The sequence below is a fragment of the Thermobia domestica genome, chromosome 9, assembly GCF_964235325.1.
Source record: "Thermobia domestica chromosome 9, izTheDome1.hap1.1, whole genome shotgun sequence".
Classification (NCBI taxonomy): domain Eukaryota; kingdom Metazoa; phylum Arthropoda; class Insecta; order Zygentoma; family Lepismatidae; genus Thermobia; species Thermobia domestica.
The window spans coordinates 259,257,861-259,276,717 of record NC_137462.1 but is presented as its reverse complement, the minus strand read 5'-3'; the positions used below and the strand labels follow the sequence as shown (position 1 = coordinate 259,276,717).

The 18,857-nt window shown below is 36.8% G+C and overlaps 1 protein-coding gene across 1 annotated transcript; it reads left to right on the top strand.

Annotated features, from left to right (window-relative positions):
* Positions 1 to 4,664: 4,664 nt before the first annotated feature.
* On the top strand, positions 4,665 to 13,796 carry LOC145661201 (uncharacterized). Its single transcript, XM_081726654.1, has 3 exons — positions 4,665 to 4,851; positions 12,222 to 12,367; positions 13,354 to 13,796. The coding sequence occupies exons 1-2, from the start codon at positions 4,665 to 4,667 to the stop codon at positions 12,347 to 12,349; spliced, it is 315 nt and encodes a 104-aa protein (XP_081582780.1). The 3' UTR covers positions 12,350 to 12,367; positions 13,354 to 13,796.
* Positions 13,797 to 18,857: the final 5,061 nt, after the last annotated feature.

Below are 18,857 nucleotides of genomic sequence, written 5' to 3'. Positions count from 1 at the left end.
TTTATGAGCACATCCCTTAACTTCTGTTGTTGTTCACCACTTAGATATTTGTTAATTTTAAATTGTTTAGGATCAATAAGGTGACCAATTTAGGAAGACGTTGTTTTGTTTTCTCCTGCGCATGTTCATCAGTTGGTGTAAACAACTTACGTCCCGTGTTTACATGTAGCGACTCAGCAATATCTGGTGGAACAGACGCAATAGCCAAAGGCGTTCTCTTGTGAAACCGTTTGGGCTGGGAAGCTAGATTTACAACGTGAACCACTATATTATCTGTGCTAACTACAGTATGAGCAATAAAGCAACGCTTTAGGTTGCTGTTGATACGAGTATGTACGTGAACGGCACTTAAATTAACACCTAACGGTATGTCAAGTTGAATCAAAAGAACAGAGCGTGGAGGGACTGTTGTTGTTTGTTTACAAACCAACGTAAATAGTTGATTAGTGTGAACTTCAGAAGCAACTACAGGAGGTAATTGGGTAGAGCCTACGGGTATATTCTGTTCTAATTGTGGACGACAGCCAAAATATCGTAATGTGAGTTTATTACTCCGATACTCAATTAAATCTTGATGACTTTTCAAAAATTATTAGCCAAAATGATTGGAAATTTAGGAATCGGGTTAAGCCTAAATAAAACGGTAAAGGATTTTCCTGCCAAATGAATTTTGATGTATGCTGCGTATTTAAGAGTCATTGGTTTTTCGCTTACACCATACAAATTCGTTTCCATCGGAAGTACAGTCACATTGCGTGGTAAGGCTGTCCACGGCAAGAGGGAGGACTCTGCCCCTGTATCGATCAGAAAACGTCATTTTACGTTGACTATCGAACCCTCAACCTACAATAATTGGCCTACGGATTGCAGTGGTAAGGTGAGAGTGGTCGGGGATGAAGTAGCATGGTTGGGAACTAGTGGTTTGGAGGGAGGTTAAGGGGGTAGTTCAGAAGCAGAAGGCTCCTGAGGCAAATTCAGTTTTTTATGGATCCGAAACATTTTCGAACGATTAAGGTGCCTGGCCCACAGGGGATGGGGGAAGCGGAAGGAGTGGGTGGGGATGTCCGTAATACGCATAAGGAGAGGCATGCGGAGTTTATAATGGAGGATGATGCCCATAATATCCTTAGCAATTGACGTTACCCTTAGGAACTGTGTTATTTTGCTTCTTCTTCTTCTTTTGATGTTTTGATTTGGTCTGTTGAGCCGAAGCTAAGTTCGATTCCTTGTTCTTTTGCTCACTTTTATTAGATTTGGGCGCAGGGGCTTGTCGTGCCGTGATTGCACTTAGAACAATTATCACATGATTCCTTGCCCTTGCGGTAATCCTGTTGATAGGATGGAGCTGGTTCATGCTCGCAGGCGGTCGAGATGAGGTCTCTGCAAAGTGGACATTAGCTTTGTTTGAATTAAACTGGAGCTGTAATTTGCCAAGCTTGTGAATTATTTCGGCATATGTGTCTACTGGAATCATATGGGAATCAAGATGCACGGTGGGGGTGGCAGCGGCTTGCAACGTCACTGCGGGAAGATGAGAGTCGCATGTCACCACCCGCTGTTGTTCCACGATACGCTGATGTAATAGGAGGTCAGGTTTCTGCCTCGTAAATGCTTCCTTTATTAACGCCTCAAAATTCGCAAACGTCTTTTCAGAGAAATGGTGCATGTGTTGTGAAAGCATGGCAATGACAGCATCTGCCATAGAATCTTTAAAGGGAAGGGTCGGATTGTATTTATCTGCCAAGAACTTCTTCTCATACCAGTAGTGTGTTAATGGTTCACCCGAGGCCTGAACACGCGATCTATAGGCATTAAGTGCTGTTAACGGTATCTGGCAAGACCCAAATTGCTCCTCGAAATCTGCTTTCAAACTCGCCCAGTCCTTTTACGTAAAGAATCTTCCTGCGTCTTATACCAATACAAAGGCGGTCCACTTAAGCATGTGGCAAAGATAGCTTTAATCCAATCGGGTGTTCACGCGTTGAACTCGGCCAAACGTTCAAAATTCGCCAAAAATTTGTCAACACTTTCGGACGGTCCATCGGAAAATACAACTAATGAGACAGGGGAGGATCATATAAACCGGTGTTGCACTATTAGACCTACTGGTCGATCGAGTATTACCCATGGTTAACTAGTCAAATCAAGAAAATAAAAGATGCAAATTGCACTGACAGTGAACCACAAGCTCAAACGTCCAACACAATATAAAAAAATAAGAGCAAGGTTTATGCATTACACACAATAATGTTGAGGCAACACAATCGTACGTCCTTTTATTCATTTCGGGGAGCCATATCACGGATAACGTGATAATTAATGTTGTTTAATTATCGGTATTATAATAGCTAAGGATATTTTAGCCATATCCGTTAATTATCTCGGTGATACAGTGGTGAATGGGTATAATTCCTCCAAATTATCTCTTAACCTAATGCAGGATATCTGGGTTAAAGTTACCTATAAGACGACACAGTGATATAACAGTAATTCACCTCAGCTACCTCATTTTTATTGTGTTAGATATCAACCATACAAAGTGGGTGTGACCCTTACAGAGCTATTCTAATCCCGATAGAAATATTGATATGCATGAGTCACCCACAACAATCACATACTACGTAGGATTTGTACAAAATATTTGTTACATTAAGTTATGATCTCAAAGCGCATTCATATACCCTTTTCTTGTGAATTCGACATGTACATAACCTCTCTTATAAGCATTTCTCAAATCTAATATTATCAACTGTGATTATTATATGCAAGAGAGCATAAAGGAAAAGGAAGAAAAATCCCACACAGCAAGGAATATTTCCTCAATCAAAAGAAAATATTTTCCTTGGTTTCCAAAAGATTTTCCTTTTCTGTACATTTCCATGCTGGTTTCCCCAATGTATTCCGAATATTTCCCGAAAATATTTTCCCAAAAATGTTTGTAAAACATTTCAGAAATTACCTGGAGTACATTTTGAGAATGCTTGCCGGAAAGTAAATCCAGGAAAATATTCACAAAATATATTAGAAATATTGTTTTGGATCTAATTTAATATATTTTCACTGTTGAGAAGGGAAATATTTTTGAAATGATACTAAAAATGTTTTCTATATGTGATACGGAAAACAATGAAACGAAATATACTCCACATATTTAAAAAAAATATTTTCTAATACGTTATTTGCAATATTTTCTATTTTTTTACGAGAAAACGTATTAAATATATATTATAAAAACATTTAGAATATTTTTTAAAAATCTTTCGTAATATAAGAAATATTTTTCAGAAATGTTTTAAAAAGGTTTACTTAATTTTTACAAAAGTATTTTGGTAATCTTCTTCTATAACTTAAATGAAACATTTTCGTATGATATTTTAGTATTATTTCCAGAATATTTTATCAAATTTTGAATATAAAACTTTAAAGCAGATTAAAACATTAAAAATGAATAGAAAAATGTTTTCTATTCTGTTTTGGAAAATATTTTGTGTCTTTAGTGAACAACATTTTCCGATATAGGTCTATTATAGAAACATTTTTACATTGTTTTCAGAATATACTCTTCCGTTACTGGAGAAAACATTCCTTGTTAGATCTGAGAAGTGTCACAAATATTTGCCGGAAATATTTTTTAAAATGTGTTTGGAGAACATTTAATGAAGTACAGGAAGCAGTGGCGTTAAATAAGCTTTCCGGGCTTAGCCCCACCGAAATTTGTTTTACTATATTAAAGTAAATGAAATATCCTGTACAATTTTCACATTTCCAGGAATAAAGCTAGCAAAAATTCCCTCCACGAAACAAAATCGTAAATACGCCACTGACAGGATGTGCATTTTTAGAACGTTAGTAAGAAAATAATGTAAGGAAAATTTTCACAAATTGTAATAGAAATGTTGTGTTGAATGTAATGTAATATGTTTTCAATGTTGAGAGCAGTGGTAAAATTGGATCTGAAAAGGTGGGGGGACGGTAGGTAGCGGATGACGTCACGCCGTTGCCCCTGACTATCTTTGACCATTGTATTCTTTTAGGAACTGGGGAGACGCCGTACATATTTTTTCCAGGTGGGGGCGGCGTCCCCCTCACTTTTTACCTCTAGTTGAAAGAGAAAATGTTTTCGAAGTAACATTAAAAATGTTTTACATACGGCCTACATGATAAAGAAAACAGAATAGGCCTGTGAACAGAATAAAATGTTTTCCAACATGTCATATGCAATCTTTTCTATTCTTACAAGAAAACATATGAAATATAATTTTTAAAATATTTCGAATATTTTAAAAATAAAGTCGTTCGTAATATGAGAAATATTTTTTAGAAATATTTTTAAAACGCCTATTAATTTTGTATGGAAATGTTTTTGTTACCTTGTCCTGTAACTTAAATGAAATATTTTCATGCAGTATTTTAGAATTATTTCCAGAATATTTTATCGAATGTTGAATAAATTCTCTCACAAGAGTATCGTAGTAGCATTATTACCAATCATTATACTAATTATAGCAGCATCAAATAAATATATTTGTTAAAAATTTGAAATTTATAATATCCTGGTTGCATCGCACAGGCATTTATTTGCGATCGCAAAATAGCATCGCTACATATACCGTCATTTGTTTCTCAAAAGTACCAGCATTCCTTGCGCGACATGTTGAATTTGAATGTTGATCTGTCCCTGTGAAGTTGTGAACATATTTATACGATCAGTTTATCTTAGTGGACCGTATAAAGTGAACCAATACCGTCAAAATCATCAGTTTATAAACTGTCCAAAAGTAAAAGCCGGGGCAAGAAAGCAACAAGAAGAAGAAGAAGTTGTGACAACGCAGGAGCTTACAAGAAAAGTCGGTAAGTAGAACGATTACATAAAATAATTTTGCTTTATTGTCTGTAAAAGTTACAACAAATTTGTTTACAAATTAGTAAATTCATGTGGGAGGCTAGATTTCCATTTTTTTATGTTTATACATAAAATACCGTGCACATTTCTTTTGGCTCACCATTCGAAATAATTGCTGAAAAATGAATTAGTTTAATAATTTTCTTTTTATTGTCTCCTAAGTGATTTTCGATAGGCGATTTGAAATACGTCACATGGCATGGATAAAATTCAAAGGGAGCGTCAGAAGTAATTGTCGAAAAATTACAGTTATTATTTTATGATTTGCGTATATATATACGGGGCCGGATATATCACGTAAAAACTACAGTACAAAAACTACAAATAGCCTGTACTACGTGGCCACTAAAAAGCACCAATAGGCAGGGCTCTAGAACACAGGTCTCTTTTCCCATTTATCTGTAATATAGACAGAAATCAACGTGCCCTGCGGGGCTCTAACCCGCTTTCACTTGCTAACGCTCGCTTGGCAATACTATGTGAATTAAATAATTTACTTTGGTATAGAGAAAAAATCTATTAACCTATATGGGGACCTGTGTTCTAGAACCTTCCCGCAACAATACTATCTGAATCAGAGCAGGGCAAAGGTGGAGGACAGCAGGAGCGAGTGGATGCTTTCCAAAGAAAAAGGATGTGGGCAAGACTTTACTTTAGGCAAGGAAGTGGCAATAAACAATTCATCTGAACCTGTTCCTGCAGTCAGTTACAGTTCTCAAGAAGGAAAGACAGAAAACAACGTGCCCTGCGGGGCTCGAACCAGCCTTCACTCGCTAACGCTCGCTCAGCGATTTGTACTTTATAATATTACTGCCTTGCCCAAAGTAAAGAGTTACCAGGCGTATATTACCATTTTAATGACAGGGTATAATAATTCTGCGTGTATTTACACTTCTGGCGTGCCACTCGAAATCTGTGTTTCTTTCAGAAGTAATGTTCCCGGGCCATTGCTAATAATATTCTAGTTATTATTATAAACGTATTGTTTTGGATGCTCCGGGGGGCACTGCCCTCCCAAAAACAGGTCTGGAAGAAACACTGCTCGAAATACTTAGTGAGATATAATTCTTTCGCCACTTTCTTTTTTGTTGTGTATTCAATGATTTTCGCCAAGCGAAGTATAAATTTTTCACTTGGCATAGATAAAATTCAAGGGGACCGTCAGAATTAATTGTCGAAAAGTTACAATTCTTTTACGATTTGCGTATTTATACTGAGTCCTGATGTGTGGATAAGAAGTACAGTACAAAAAATAGAAATCAATCTGTGTTAGCGGGCTACTAAAAAGCACGAATACCATCTAACCGAGTCATGGAGGGTGAAGGCGGGGGCCCAAGGGGGTGCTTCCGAAGGGAGCAGGCACGTACTCTTCTATTTTGATCACGGGATAATGGCGCGTATATTACCATTTTAATGACGTATTCACGATTTTTTTTAGGGGACAGGCGCTTGGCTAACTTTGTTCCTGGAGATGAAAAAATTCTGCAAGATAATTTATTTACTTTAATACAATTTCAATGGGCTTAAACCCGGAAGCCCTCCCTTAAATACACCACTGGGTTATAATAATTATGGGGATCATTCGAGCAGACGTTTACACCGAGAACAAAATTTATAGGTAAAATGTGAAGTATTTTTCGTGAAGGAATAAGAGTGTGAATGTAAGTTATTTCTGTCATTGCACAGCTTATTCTGTCATTGCACAGCAAGCGGCGGGAATTTCCGGTTCATACGTCAGTTGTGAACATCTGCGATGGCCGTAATGTGATTTTTTTTTTAAAGAATTGTGTAATAAAGAGAGAAGGATTATAAAGTTTCTGCATGGTGAAGCGCGTAAATTCAACTGCGCAAAGTGTGGAAAAGATTTATTCACGAAGAAAAATTCAGAACAGAGGCAATAGCCCTAAATACGCTATTTTCAGTAGTAAAGGTGAGAAAGAAAGGGGGTGTAACACACGTGTATTAGCTGTGAAAGGTTTTTTTTTTAAAGGATAGAAATTAAGTGTTTTTGAAGATAAGAATAATTACAAATATTGTAAATGACCATCCGTACTCTTTTATGCGTACCACCCACCCCTCTGTCGCTGATGTGCCTGCTTCCTACGCTGTCGGTCGGGCCCCCTGCTGTGCTTCTGCCCTGACTCGGTTAAATAGCGTTCTTACTTTTTACTGGCCACCTAGCACAAGTTGTTTCGCTTTTTCTTTTAGTGCTCCTCATTTAGTGCATAGGGGAGCACGGTTGCTTAGTGGTAGAGCGTTCACCTCCGGTGCTTGGAGTCCCTGGTTCGATGCCAGCTCGCGCGGTGTCGACTTTGTGGTGAACAAACGTGCTCGTGGGTTTTCTCGGGGTTATCCCGTGTCCCCCCACTTTCTTCATTTCACTCATTTCTCATTATCACCGTCTTCTTTAGCCTAAGCGGCGGGACGTTAAACTTAAGGATTTTTCATTTAGTGCATGTTCTGCAAAAGGAAATCGGAAGATGCAAGAAATGCGTCAAAATTTGATAAAACAGCCTGCTCGAGTATTGCCTAATTCTGCGTGCAGGTTTACTATTGCCGTGCCGCTCGCAATATTTGTTGAAAAATTGTAATTATTTCGCTAATTTTGTTATTGTCTCTTAAGCGATTTGCGGCAGGCGAATGTAAATATTTCACCTAGCATATATAAAATTCAAGGGGGCCATCAGACTAGATTTGCCGAAAAATTACAATTATTCTTGTATTGTATTGTATTGTATTGTATTCAGGGTTTGCCCAAGTGGGCCCAACCCGGAAAAAAACACCGGGTTTTTTCGGGTTGGACCCACCTGAGTTTTTGAGATTTTCGTTAGTATATTATTGGTGCAATTAACGTGATCACGTTGGAAGTGATTATTATCAGATTTTGGACTTTCCTTCGGCACATTAGGTGCATTCACGTTAAGGTATACAACATCCAAAGTAAGGCCTTTATAAAGTTCTTAATGCACTGAATGCATTTAAAAAAGCCGTACCTTAGATTGAGATAATTATAGAACAAAATCATTTATGGAATGTGCTTATATTCTATTTGAAGTAAAATATGCAATTTTATATTTTAGAAAATACTTTCCGTGAATAGTGTGCTCGCTTACTTAGCGACGCCGAAGGACATTATCCCTCATACATCTGATGGGTTTAGTGCCACAGGTGCTGGTAGTACTAGTAAATATGTAGTGTATTGATAAAACTATTAGTATTATTTTTTATTATCTTTGATGGTAACACTGGTATTCTTCAGTAGAGTTTGGTTTTCCAACAACAGTTTAGTTATTTGTTGCTACTTTTCAAATAAGCTTTCTGTAGAATCAACAGCAGCAATAGCGTAAAATTTCGTGTCAAATTTAAGAATCTTAGTGCTCGGAGTTTCGAAGAGTGCGTAACGCTTACTATTCAAGTGCTGAATTCAAACTTTGTACTAGTGGAAGTTTCGATGTACAGTAAAGAAAGCTTGCATTTTCGGAAAATAATAATAAACCTTCGTCGCGAAAGAAGTGCTCGGGAAATTCCCGCAATTAAACGCACAAAGCATCGAAAGTGAATACCGGTACTTCAACAATAAAACTATTTGAAAAAAATGAAATGAACTCTTTCAGTTTTACGTCCCACGGTTATGCCTGTTAGGCTAAAGGAGACCGTGATTATGAGAAATGAATGAAATGGTGGGAGGAAACGGAATAACCCGAGAAAACTCACGAGCACGGTGTTTATTCACCAAGAAGTCGACACGGCGCGAGCTGGAATCGAACCAGGGACCCCAAGCACCGGAGGTGAACGCTCTATCACTGAGCCACCGCGTCCCTAATAAATCTGTTTATTTTACGCTGTAAGATATTTAGTTTCATTTAAGACAATTGATTGATTGATTGATTTTGAGTTTTACGTCCCGTTCAGCAGCGAGGCTATATGAGACGTGGACCTACTGATTAACGTGGAATCCGAACCACATGAGCTCCCGCCGGGAATCGAACCCGGTTCTCCCGTTAAGACAATTGAAACATTTACTTTATGAAATTGAATTATACAGGGTGTTTCATAACAACACCAACAACGTTTTTGAGATGATTCCTGACACCAAGATAAGACAAAAAGTATAGACCAACCTGGGTGCACAATTGCTTCCTATCGGACTTGTAGGCTGCCGAAAATATGAAAAGATGAACTTTAAAGGTCTATAGCGCCAAAACTATGGGACCTACCGTAGTCGTGTCGAGACTTCACTTAAAAACGAGATGTGCACTCTCCAAAACTACACGTTTCAGAATCCTGCGGTACTCACGCAACAATTTTTATAGAGTTAACCTTGCTACCTGCATATAATTTAGAGTACTGGCCAACTACCGCTTGTTCATGTTTTCGGCAGTGAACTTCAACAATAGAACCCTTCATTTTACGCTAGAAAATATTTAATTTTATTTAAGACATTTTGAAACTTTTCTTTTATAAAACATGAGTTATAGATTGATTTGTTTAAATTAAATTAATATATTTGTTTTCAATTAATATATTTGGCGAATGTTAGTAAGGGTATTAGGCTGATTCGTTCTATATTTGTTCGTTCGTCTGCCTGTACCACACGTACAACAGGGTACCACTTTCCGTCTTTAAAGTTTAAATTTTCAGGGTACAAGTACGAGACAAACTAAATTTCTCATGTTCAGATTTTGGCGACATACCAACCTAAAATTTCAAAATAGCGGGTATCCACGCCGCAATTTTCAGTTTTTCAAGTTGAAATTTTCAGAGTAGAAGCACAAGACACTCTAAATTAACTATGTATATTTTGGCGGCGATCCAACGTAAAATTTCAGAATGACAGTCATTTTTCAAAACAGCAGTGAATATAAAATTGTTGCAAGTTGTGACAATCATAATCTTGAAATATAAATCACATTTTAACACTTTTACCCTAAAGGCATTGGAATATTTTTAAAAAAACCTCAATTAAACCCGAAGAAAAAACAAACCCGAAAATACCCGAAAAACCCCATATGGGTTCAGGTGTGTTGGGCTTTTTCAAAAAAAGAAGGGAAGAAGAAGGGTGCTGACGGCGATGGAGGGAGAATGGAGGTGGTAAAAATTATGAAATGAAATGAAAATGAAATCTTTCAGTTTAACGTCCCACGAATATGTCGATAAGCGTAAGGGAGATGGGTGGTAAAAGTTAGTAGACACGTGTCCGAGAGTTTTTGAAAATTCCGTATATTAGAGTGAAAGAGGCTCAATTGTTGGTCCGACAGTGAAGCGAGTACGTTTAGAACTAGTTGAAACGTTTAGAAAGAACGTAGTTCATCTCTGCTGCATGGGGTCCTTGGTTCGATCCCAGCTAACGTCAAGCGGGCTTTGTGGTAGACAAACCGTGTGCGTGTTTTCTCGGGGCTGTCCCGTTTCCTCCCACTTACTTTATTCCACTATTTCATTCATTTCTCATCATCAGCGTCTCACCCTGGATGCATAAACGTGGGACTTTAAACTAAATGTTTCATTTCATCTTAATTTCCATGTACAATACCTGCTTCTTGAGTTATACATAATATTTTCAATCTGTGAACAATGCTAAACTAGTGTATTAATATAGGTTGCTGACGTTATAGTACCTACAATTCTCCGCAGAATTTGATATTTATGAATTCTGATAGAATAACTTCGTGTAGGCTTTGTTTTGGAAGTAATTTGGAAATACGTGACTTGTTAAACAATGCATGCTAGAAAGTATCTCTCATCCATGTTCGCGAATAGTTTGTTTTCTGCATTACTACTCCCTGAATACAGCGTGGGTGTAAAGTCAGTTTCTATTTGTAACAATGAATATTTCTAAAACTAAACAACTTACCACAGTTTTATTTTCATCGAATACATTATTAGAGTGCACCATTTGGTTATCAAGTTACATTTCAACGTATGCACCCGCATTTTCCACAACTTCTAAAATGTTAACAGTATCACACGCCAGCTAAGGTGATGCCAATTTTTAGGATAATCTAGATTAAAAATAGGTATTAACTTTATAACCACCGTGTATATTCTGAAACTGTTAAATTATTCCTCCTCTTCCTGTAGGTTTCGTAATATTTTTTTATAGATATGTTGCTTTCATCAATTTCTAATTTACAACGGCAGGGTTGGCTGGTTTAAACAGCTTTTTTTTTTCAATAAAACCAACAGGTTTAAGCCAAAAAAGAAAAAAAAGAACGAAAAATGCTTTAAATCGTGTGAACTTTATGGTGTGGTCTCCACATATCACACCATATGCATTATGTTTATCTACTTTTCATCTTTTAATCAAGGGGTCCCGTGTTCAATTCTCGGTCGAACCACAACCCATCTTTCAAGTGTAAACCAAGTAGCGATTCGGTGTCCCTTTAAGCGAAAGTCTTCTCTGTGATAACTTTGGTATTTCATAAGGATGTTAAGCCTAAACATACGAAACGAAACCAAATTGTATATTTCTACTTGCCTGAATGCCTGTTGTTTTATAAAGAATCCAAGGTTGCTTAAATATATTGATAGAAATTGGCAAAATGTATCAACTGCCTACGTAGCTTCCAACATCAGCTTGGATTCGACTTTGTTTTAATTTTGTTGAATGTTATCTACATAATAAATTTGTCATTTAATATGATACGTTGACCTTAAAATTTTATATACAAATACATTTAAACTAATAATAGGATTTTCCCAATGGCTAAGGCGGGAGTTTCCTGATTTATATGTAATTCTGTATAATGTTTTTACTTCTGTAACTACTTATCTTTTTGTCCTTCTGAAATGACTTTTGACAATTATATTAACAACTAGGCCTATGTAAAGATCAGTATAACGTATTTTTATCAGGAGTCCTTCGTGAGTGAGTCGACAATCTCACTTGTGACCAATTAGTCCCGGTTTCGTGTCGAAATGGACAATTTCTCTTAGATGTAAGCCGAGAAGCGGTTTGGATTCCCTTTCAGCATAACCTTGTTGTTGCATAATAACACCAAGACGAAACAAATTAATTTCTGTCCATATCTAATATAAATACAAAGAGTAAATTATTTAAACAAAAAAAACTGTTTTTTTTTTTCAATAAAAACCATGGTTTTGGCCAACCCTGTACAACTGCTTGAAAATTAGTATGTAACTTTTCTTTTATTGGAAAAATAAAACGTCAGTGCAACCATTAATTTTTGATGATGCGCCAATTGCAACTGACTCGGTGAGACTGTCGTCTAAAATCAATGTAATTTGTTTAAGGGCATCAGTTGTATGCTCTAAATTTCCATTACTATTACTTGAGTGCTTAATGTGTATTTCATTGCAGGTCTAAGAAATGAAAAACTGGGAGGTCACAGCTTAGAAGCCATCACAAGAAACATCATGAAAAAGACAAGTGCAATAGCTGAGCAATTTAGTTGGCACGGTGCAAAAGGAAAGAGCTTTCCTCGTTAACCACTAACACAATACTAGGTAAGAAACTCTCCCTACTGTTCTTTAATCTCATTTTCAGAGTGGAAAAAAATATAGAAGTTGTCATTTGAAGAGGGATACACTATGTTTAAAATATTGTAAAAAAGAAAAAAAGAAAGAAAGAAAAAAGAAAAACATTATGGTGCCTTTTTATTTTTTTCGCTTTAAATACTTACTATTGTGCCATGAATACTTCTCAGAACCATCTTCCTGTAAACTTTATTTCCCAAAAGCATATACTGCAACCGCTGTTATAACATTTAATAGGCTTTGGAAATCCTTATTTTAGCAAAATGTGCAATTTTCCTGTCCTCAAGTGACACGTTACATTTAAGTGCCCGTGGAAGAGAGAGCTGAATATGTATAAAATATATTTCATCCTTTTACTGAATTCTTCTGTCATGTTGGTGGTTTTCTTGAGCATTTCATGATTAATTCCTACATTATCAAAATTATTCATTTGTATAAGGCAAAGTAATATGTATGGCCTGCTCCGTGGCAAAGAAATCGAGCAAGGTAGCGGTCATCAAAGCCTTAGTAACCATCTCGGCATTCATCTTGTGCGACTGAGGGAAAAAGAATGATCGGGTCCAGATTTGAGATCGGAGCCTTCGGAATGAGACGCTAGTTCATCAACTCAAATGCTGCCACATGTTTTCAAATTATTATTATTTTTAATATTAGGTTTAATACTTATAAGATGCTATACTTTTTAAAAATAAAAGTGCGCCAACTTCAACATGTTACAACGTCCGTAATTAAGCTACAGTCTCATGTATGTCACTTTCAGCTTTAGCTCTTGTCTTCCTTGCCCTTTACACTTTCTTCAGGATGTTACTTGTAACACATTATTGTCTTCACAACCTGCTGTAGGTCCTACACAAACATTTTAAATATTTTTGTAAGTTTAAGATGTAATAATTGATCTCTAATCATTCCCTGCTGTTATTATGTTATTAAACACTACCTATTATTTTTATTTTCAGAAACTGCAACACGAGAGAAACGTAACTAACGATGAGATCGCGTGGATTATTGGGATTTGGCTTCAACATGCCATACAGAGACGAACAAGAAAATCAGTTAAGAATTCAGCCGTAGTTCCACAGAACTTGAAGTGACAATTCCCAGCGTCGAAATTAGAGTTAGTTGTGGTAATCAAAAGTGAGATTATACAGAAGCAAATGAGTATTTCTGGTTATTCAGCAATGTGATATTTCTTGAAAGTAGCAAGAAAGTGACATTTCGTGAAAAGATCTATTCCCCATGCGCCGTAGATTTGTGGAACATATTATTAGCAACACACATAAATATTGTTGTTGTTGATTTTTATTGAATTAGCGTGTCAGTGACAATTTCCTAGAACAAGTTTTTAGAAGTTAAGATGTGAATTTCTGATATTTGAGAAGATTGTTCTTAATGTATAGAAACAAATAATACGAGAAGCATGAAGATTCTGCTTGAAGAGAATTTAAATAAATAAAGCCAGAATAGTATATATTTATATTTTTATTAGACTACTAACCGATATAAACTGATACATATGTATATTTATAATAGTGGACAGTGTAAATTGTAACTACATAATGTTAGCTTGCTCTCATGTTTTTTTTTCTCCTACTCAAAATCTTATTTATGCATAGAATGTTTCTGGGTGTTCCACTGCTACTACTGGTATGTGGCCACGCTGTGTATGTATGTTGGGGGGTGTTATGTCATATTGCGAGGTTCAGACTGCAAATTAGTCTTCACAATCATCGCGTTCCAGTTTTCAAAGCGGCTATATTGAATTTTGTACTATTTTTAAGATAGGAAAAGGATTGCCAACAATTGTTTCTTGAATTGGATGTCTAAACTTTTTTTTTTTATGGATCCAATACAGCCGCTTTCAAAACTGGCAGGTGACGATTGTGAACACGCTAATATCCAGTTTGAATCTCGTAAGTCACATAAGACAGCCCAACATATATGCACGGCGTGGCCACATACCAGTAGCACCAGTGGAACACCCAGAAACCATTTGTATAAATAAGATTTTTAGTAAAAAATAATGCTTAAAATTATGAGAACAAGCTAACATTATTGTAGTTACAATTTACACTCTTTATTATTATTATTATTATTATTATTATTATTATTATTATTATTATTATTATTATTAATTTTTATTTTATTTTTATTTATTTATATATTTATTTTTTTTTGTCTGAGTCTGTGGGCCGCAATGGTATTTCGTCATGAAGACAGAGTGAGGCAAAGGCGTCTAAGCAGGTAAAATTGGACAGAAGAATATTATGTTTTCTTCCAGCTGCTATGTCACAGTCTGGCCGCCTTGTTTTCGACCCACTATTTGTTCCCAGCAAGAAGCCATTATATATACACAATGACGCAAAAGTCTGGAGCCCATAGGCCAACTCGGTTACTATTGCAGATATGGAAACAAGGTAAGATATGTAAGGACACTTTTAAATTCCAGCAACACTTTTGTTTTTGTACTAGTGTACCGCTCAATAAAGAAAATACGTTACCATCCATCATGTTGGGCTGCACGAATGAAATAATGTGTAGTTTAAAATTAGCTACACCGAGAAGAATTGAAAGGAGACACAGTGAAGAATAAACATTCAAATGCAATATCTACGCCAGTGGCGTAGCAACCACGGTGTTGGGGGGGGGAGAGAAGATACGAAGGACGCGAAATTGGGTCTTGCACTATATTTTTCATTGTGTCTTTCCGTTCCCTTTGGTCCAAATAATTTCAAACCACACTTTCTTTCATTCAGTGTTATCCAACAGTGGCAGCGTTGTACTTCTCGTTACTATTGGGCGGTATACTAATATAAATACAAAACTTGCTGCATTTTAAAAATTTCCTTTTATATCTTACCTTGTTTCCGTATCTGCAATAGTAACCGAGTTGGCCTATGGGCTTCGGTTTCTATCATGTACAGAAAATATTCTGTAAATATTTTGTCATGTACAGAAAATATTCCCTAAATATTTTGTTATGCACAGAAACTATTCTCTAAATATTTTCTGAGATGTACAAAAAATATTCACTAAATATATTTTGGCATATGTAGAAAAATATTGTCTGTTTTACCAGTAAATAATTTTAAAATATTCCATGAGAAACATTTTAAAAACCATTCCGTTAACATTGTATGAAACGTTCCAAATACATTTTCAGTAATGTTTGGAAATCGTACAGGAAACATTTTTTGGAAATCTTCTCTAACGGCGTATAAAATATTTTTACAACGTTTTTGAGTATATTCAGAGAATGTTTTCAGTATTATGTGGAAAATGTTTTCAACAACATATGGAATATATTTCCTTAAGGGAAGTAGGATACATTTTCTGAAGGAAAATGATGACACGTTTTAGAAACGTTTTAAAAATATTTCATTGCTGTGTGGGATCCGGGTTTATGATAACCTGCGGCTATGAGGATCTGAAAGATTTGCATTGCCTGACCCTAATTATGCAAAGAAATATGAAAAACCATTAAATATGCAACTTACTTATTCTGATCCATCGATGTTGGTAACAACGGCAACATCTCCGCGTTACTTCAGTGGACAATTGCAAATTGTACAACCTGCCAATAATTTCCGACTTGGGAATTCGAGATGGATAGAGATTTCAACCATATGTGCGCGATTGAAAGACTCCGAAAACAGAACTGATCCACGTGGTTTAGAAACCAGGAGTTTTTATATTTGCCTCATTCGTTATATTTCTTTCCTAAGTCCTTCAAAACCAGTGCATTCTAGACTATGAAATAATAGTTTTTGTGACGTATGCGGGAAAATACTGCTTTCCCATTTCCACAAAACAGAATGCTTTTCTTATAAAATTGTTTGGGTTTTCTGGTGTCCTTCTTCAAGTATGTAACCATACCAATAATAACTTATTTCTATTCCATGGTTTTTCCAAGGTGGCATTATTATCGATTAGAATAATGTTCAAGTTTTGATCTTAGAAATAATAAAAATTTCGATCAAGTCGAAGTTCTTTACGTTTCCGTAATACTACTTTTATTCGATCTTGAAAAGGCCTTTCATCGCGTGTGGCGTAATGGTCTTGTATACAAGTTACACTTCTTCAATCTCCTTGGCATATATACGTATGGTACTCCACTTTATTACGAATCGTCTTTATTACGACAGTTTATCTTTCCATATTTTTCCTTACACTGGTGTCCACAAGGTTATCACTACTATTATATATTTTGTACGTTAGTGACCTGCCTGCAATGCCTGAGCCTATTTATACCTTCACATTTGCAGACGATAATGCACTGCTGGCTTGTGGCAAAAGTATGCGTCAAATCAACATCTCTCTGCAAAAAGCCATAGATGCCTTTAGCAACTGGTGCAATAGATGGAAGTTAGAATTAAATTGTACTTAAACCCAAGCTTTCGTCACCATTCCACCTAAGAGACGCAGTCGAGTACGCCGCAATCCATCATTACTTAACATTAATATAGACGGTGTACCCATCTACTCCAGCACAACTGCTAAATATCTGGGGGTAACCTTCGAAGCCAAGTTATCTTAGAAACCGCACCTTCTTTCCATCAAGGAGAAAGTGCAAAATCGTTTAAATCTCCTGAAACGGCTGGTCGGTACTACCTGGGGTTTGCACACAGATACTGTTCTAAACACGCACAAGGCATTTCTCACTCACGGTCACACTGCCTGGATTAGTGCAAGTGATGGTTTCTACGAGAGCCTTCGTATTATAGAACGCCATGCTTTGCGTCTTGCATTTCGAATCAGATTACCTAGCCCGACAGGTCTCTTATATGAACGACTAACATTCCCGCACATCACTCGACATCTGGAAGATCTTCGGTCTCGCTCCATAGACTAGAAATGGAGAACTCAGCACCATACGCTTATTGACACCATACACATTGATAGTCGTCTCTTCGCCTCACCTACTTATTACATCCTCCACTGCAACATCCACTTTAAATCTATAGCCGGACGCATCCAGAGCACCCTGACCATCATTTCTTCGCTACCTATCATCCATCAGAATTCAATCCACACATCTACCCATCGTCTGCACAGTGACTCCACCTAACAAAGGCTTCCCCCGTGTCTATTATCAGTGTTGAGTAGCCCCAACACAGAAGATAAGCTCATTTGTGAATACTAACTCTGCTTTGTGTATTGTGGCGTCCACGCACTTCATCTCATCATTCGCTCCGTTCTTTAAATAAACATATCTTCCTAAAATTTATTATCCTTACGTCCGATCACTGTTATCGGCTGTCTGTCCTTAATCCTACATGTTAATATTCCACATTCTTATCTGTGTTTTTTGTTTTGTACTACCTGTTTTGCAACAACAATAATAATTCGCCTGTGTATGAATAAAGTGATTTCCTTTATTATTGTTGTTAAAACTCATAGCCCATATATGTGATAAATCATAACTAATGTTTATCTGTATCACTACCGAAGAGACGACGTTATCGTCTGCGGTATAACAGACTAAAAAATATAAAAATCGCATTAGTTATGTAAGTGACCGCTTGGAGCTCTAACCAGGTTTAAAATTAGGCGCAGCTGGCGGAGAATTGATTGAATCGCGAACTTCTTAAATACGGTGGGATTACTTACGTCTCTGAGGATTAAGGAAACAACCGTCGAATTGATTTTAAGCCTCCACGGAGGCTAACACATCTAATTGACTTTTACTGTTGACGAACTTGTTATTCTCTTGAGTTATCGATTTGTTTTTGATATTCTCCTCTTCGGAGGCATATATCACGAAAACTAGATGACGACTTTGGCACCTCCACCGGATAACGACCTATATTAGTGCTTCCTCTTCGGAGGAGTAGGCACCTTAATTGACTCCAACCTTAGAGCATTGCTCTAAGATACAACAGTATACAGGGGCGATCACTGTCTACGTTTGTGGTAAGCTGGTGCCATCTTCAGTTTAGTTATTAAGATGGCTTCTCAGGAAGGCAGCACCAAAATCAGATAAAAAAAAGTACAATCACCCCGGATACCAGGTCTCGGGGGCAAAATAATAAATGTACGTACAAACCAGAAGATTTTCTAGTGCCTTTAGGCAACAAGGAGGAAACAGCCACCCCAACGAAATCTAAAACCACTACACTTAAGCAGTCCAGTGTTTCACAACCATCCACTTCGAGTAAGCCTGAAGATATGGGTTTCACGGTAGTAGGAACGCTAAAGCGACGTAGGTCTTCTTTAGCAAACATCAAGGGAGAAAACCTCACTAATAGTGCCTCCAAATATCCACCTCCCACACTCAGTAATAAGTTCGAGGTTTTAACCCCAGCACAATCAGATAATGCTAGTACTAACACTAAAACTGCTACGACAAACCAGCCACTCAGTTTCAAGCCTTCTCCGATTTTCATCTACGGAATTACCAACACCTATACCTTTATTAAGACCTTGTCACGAGCATTGAAGGAGCTCCTGTAGCTCAGCCAAC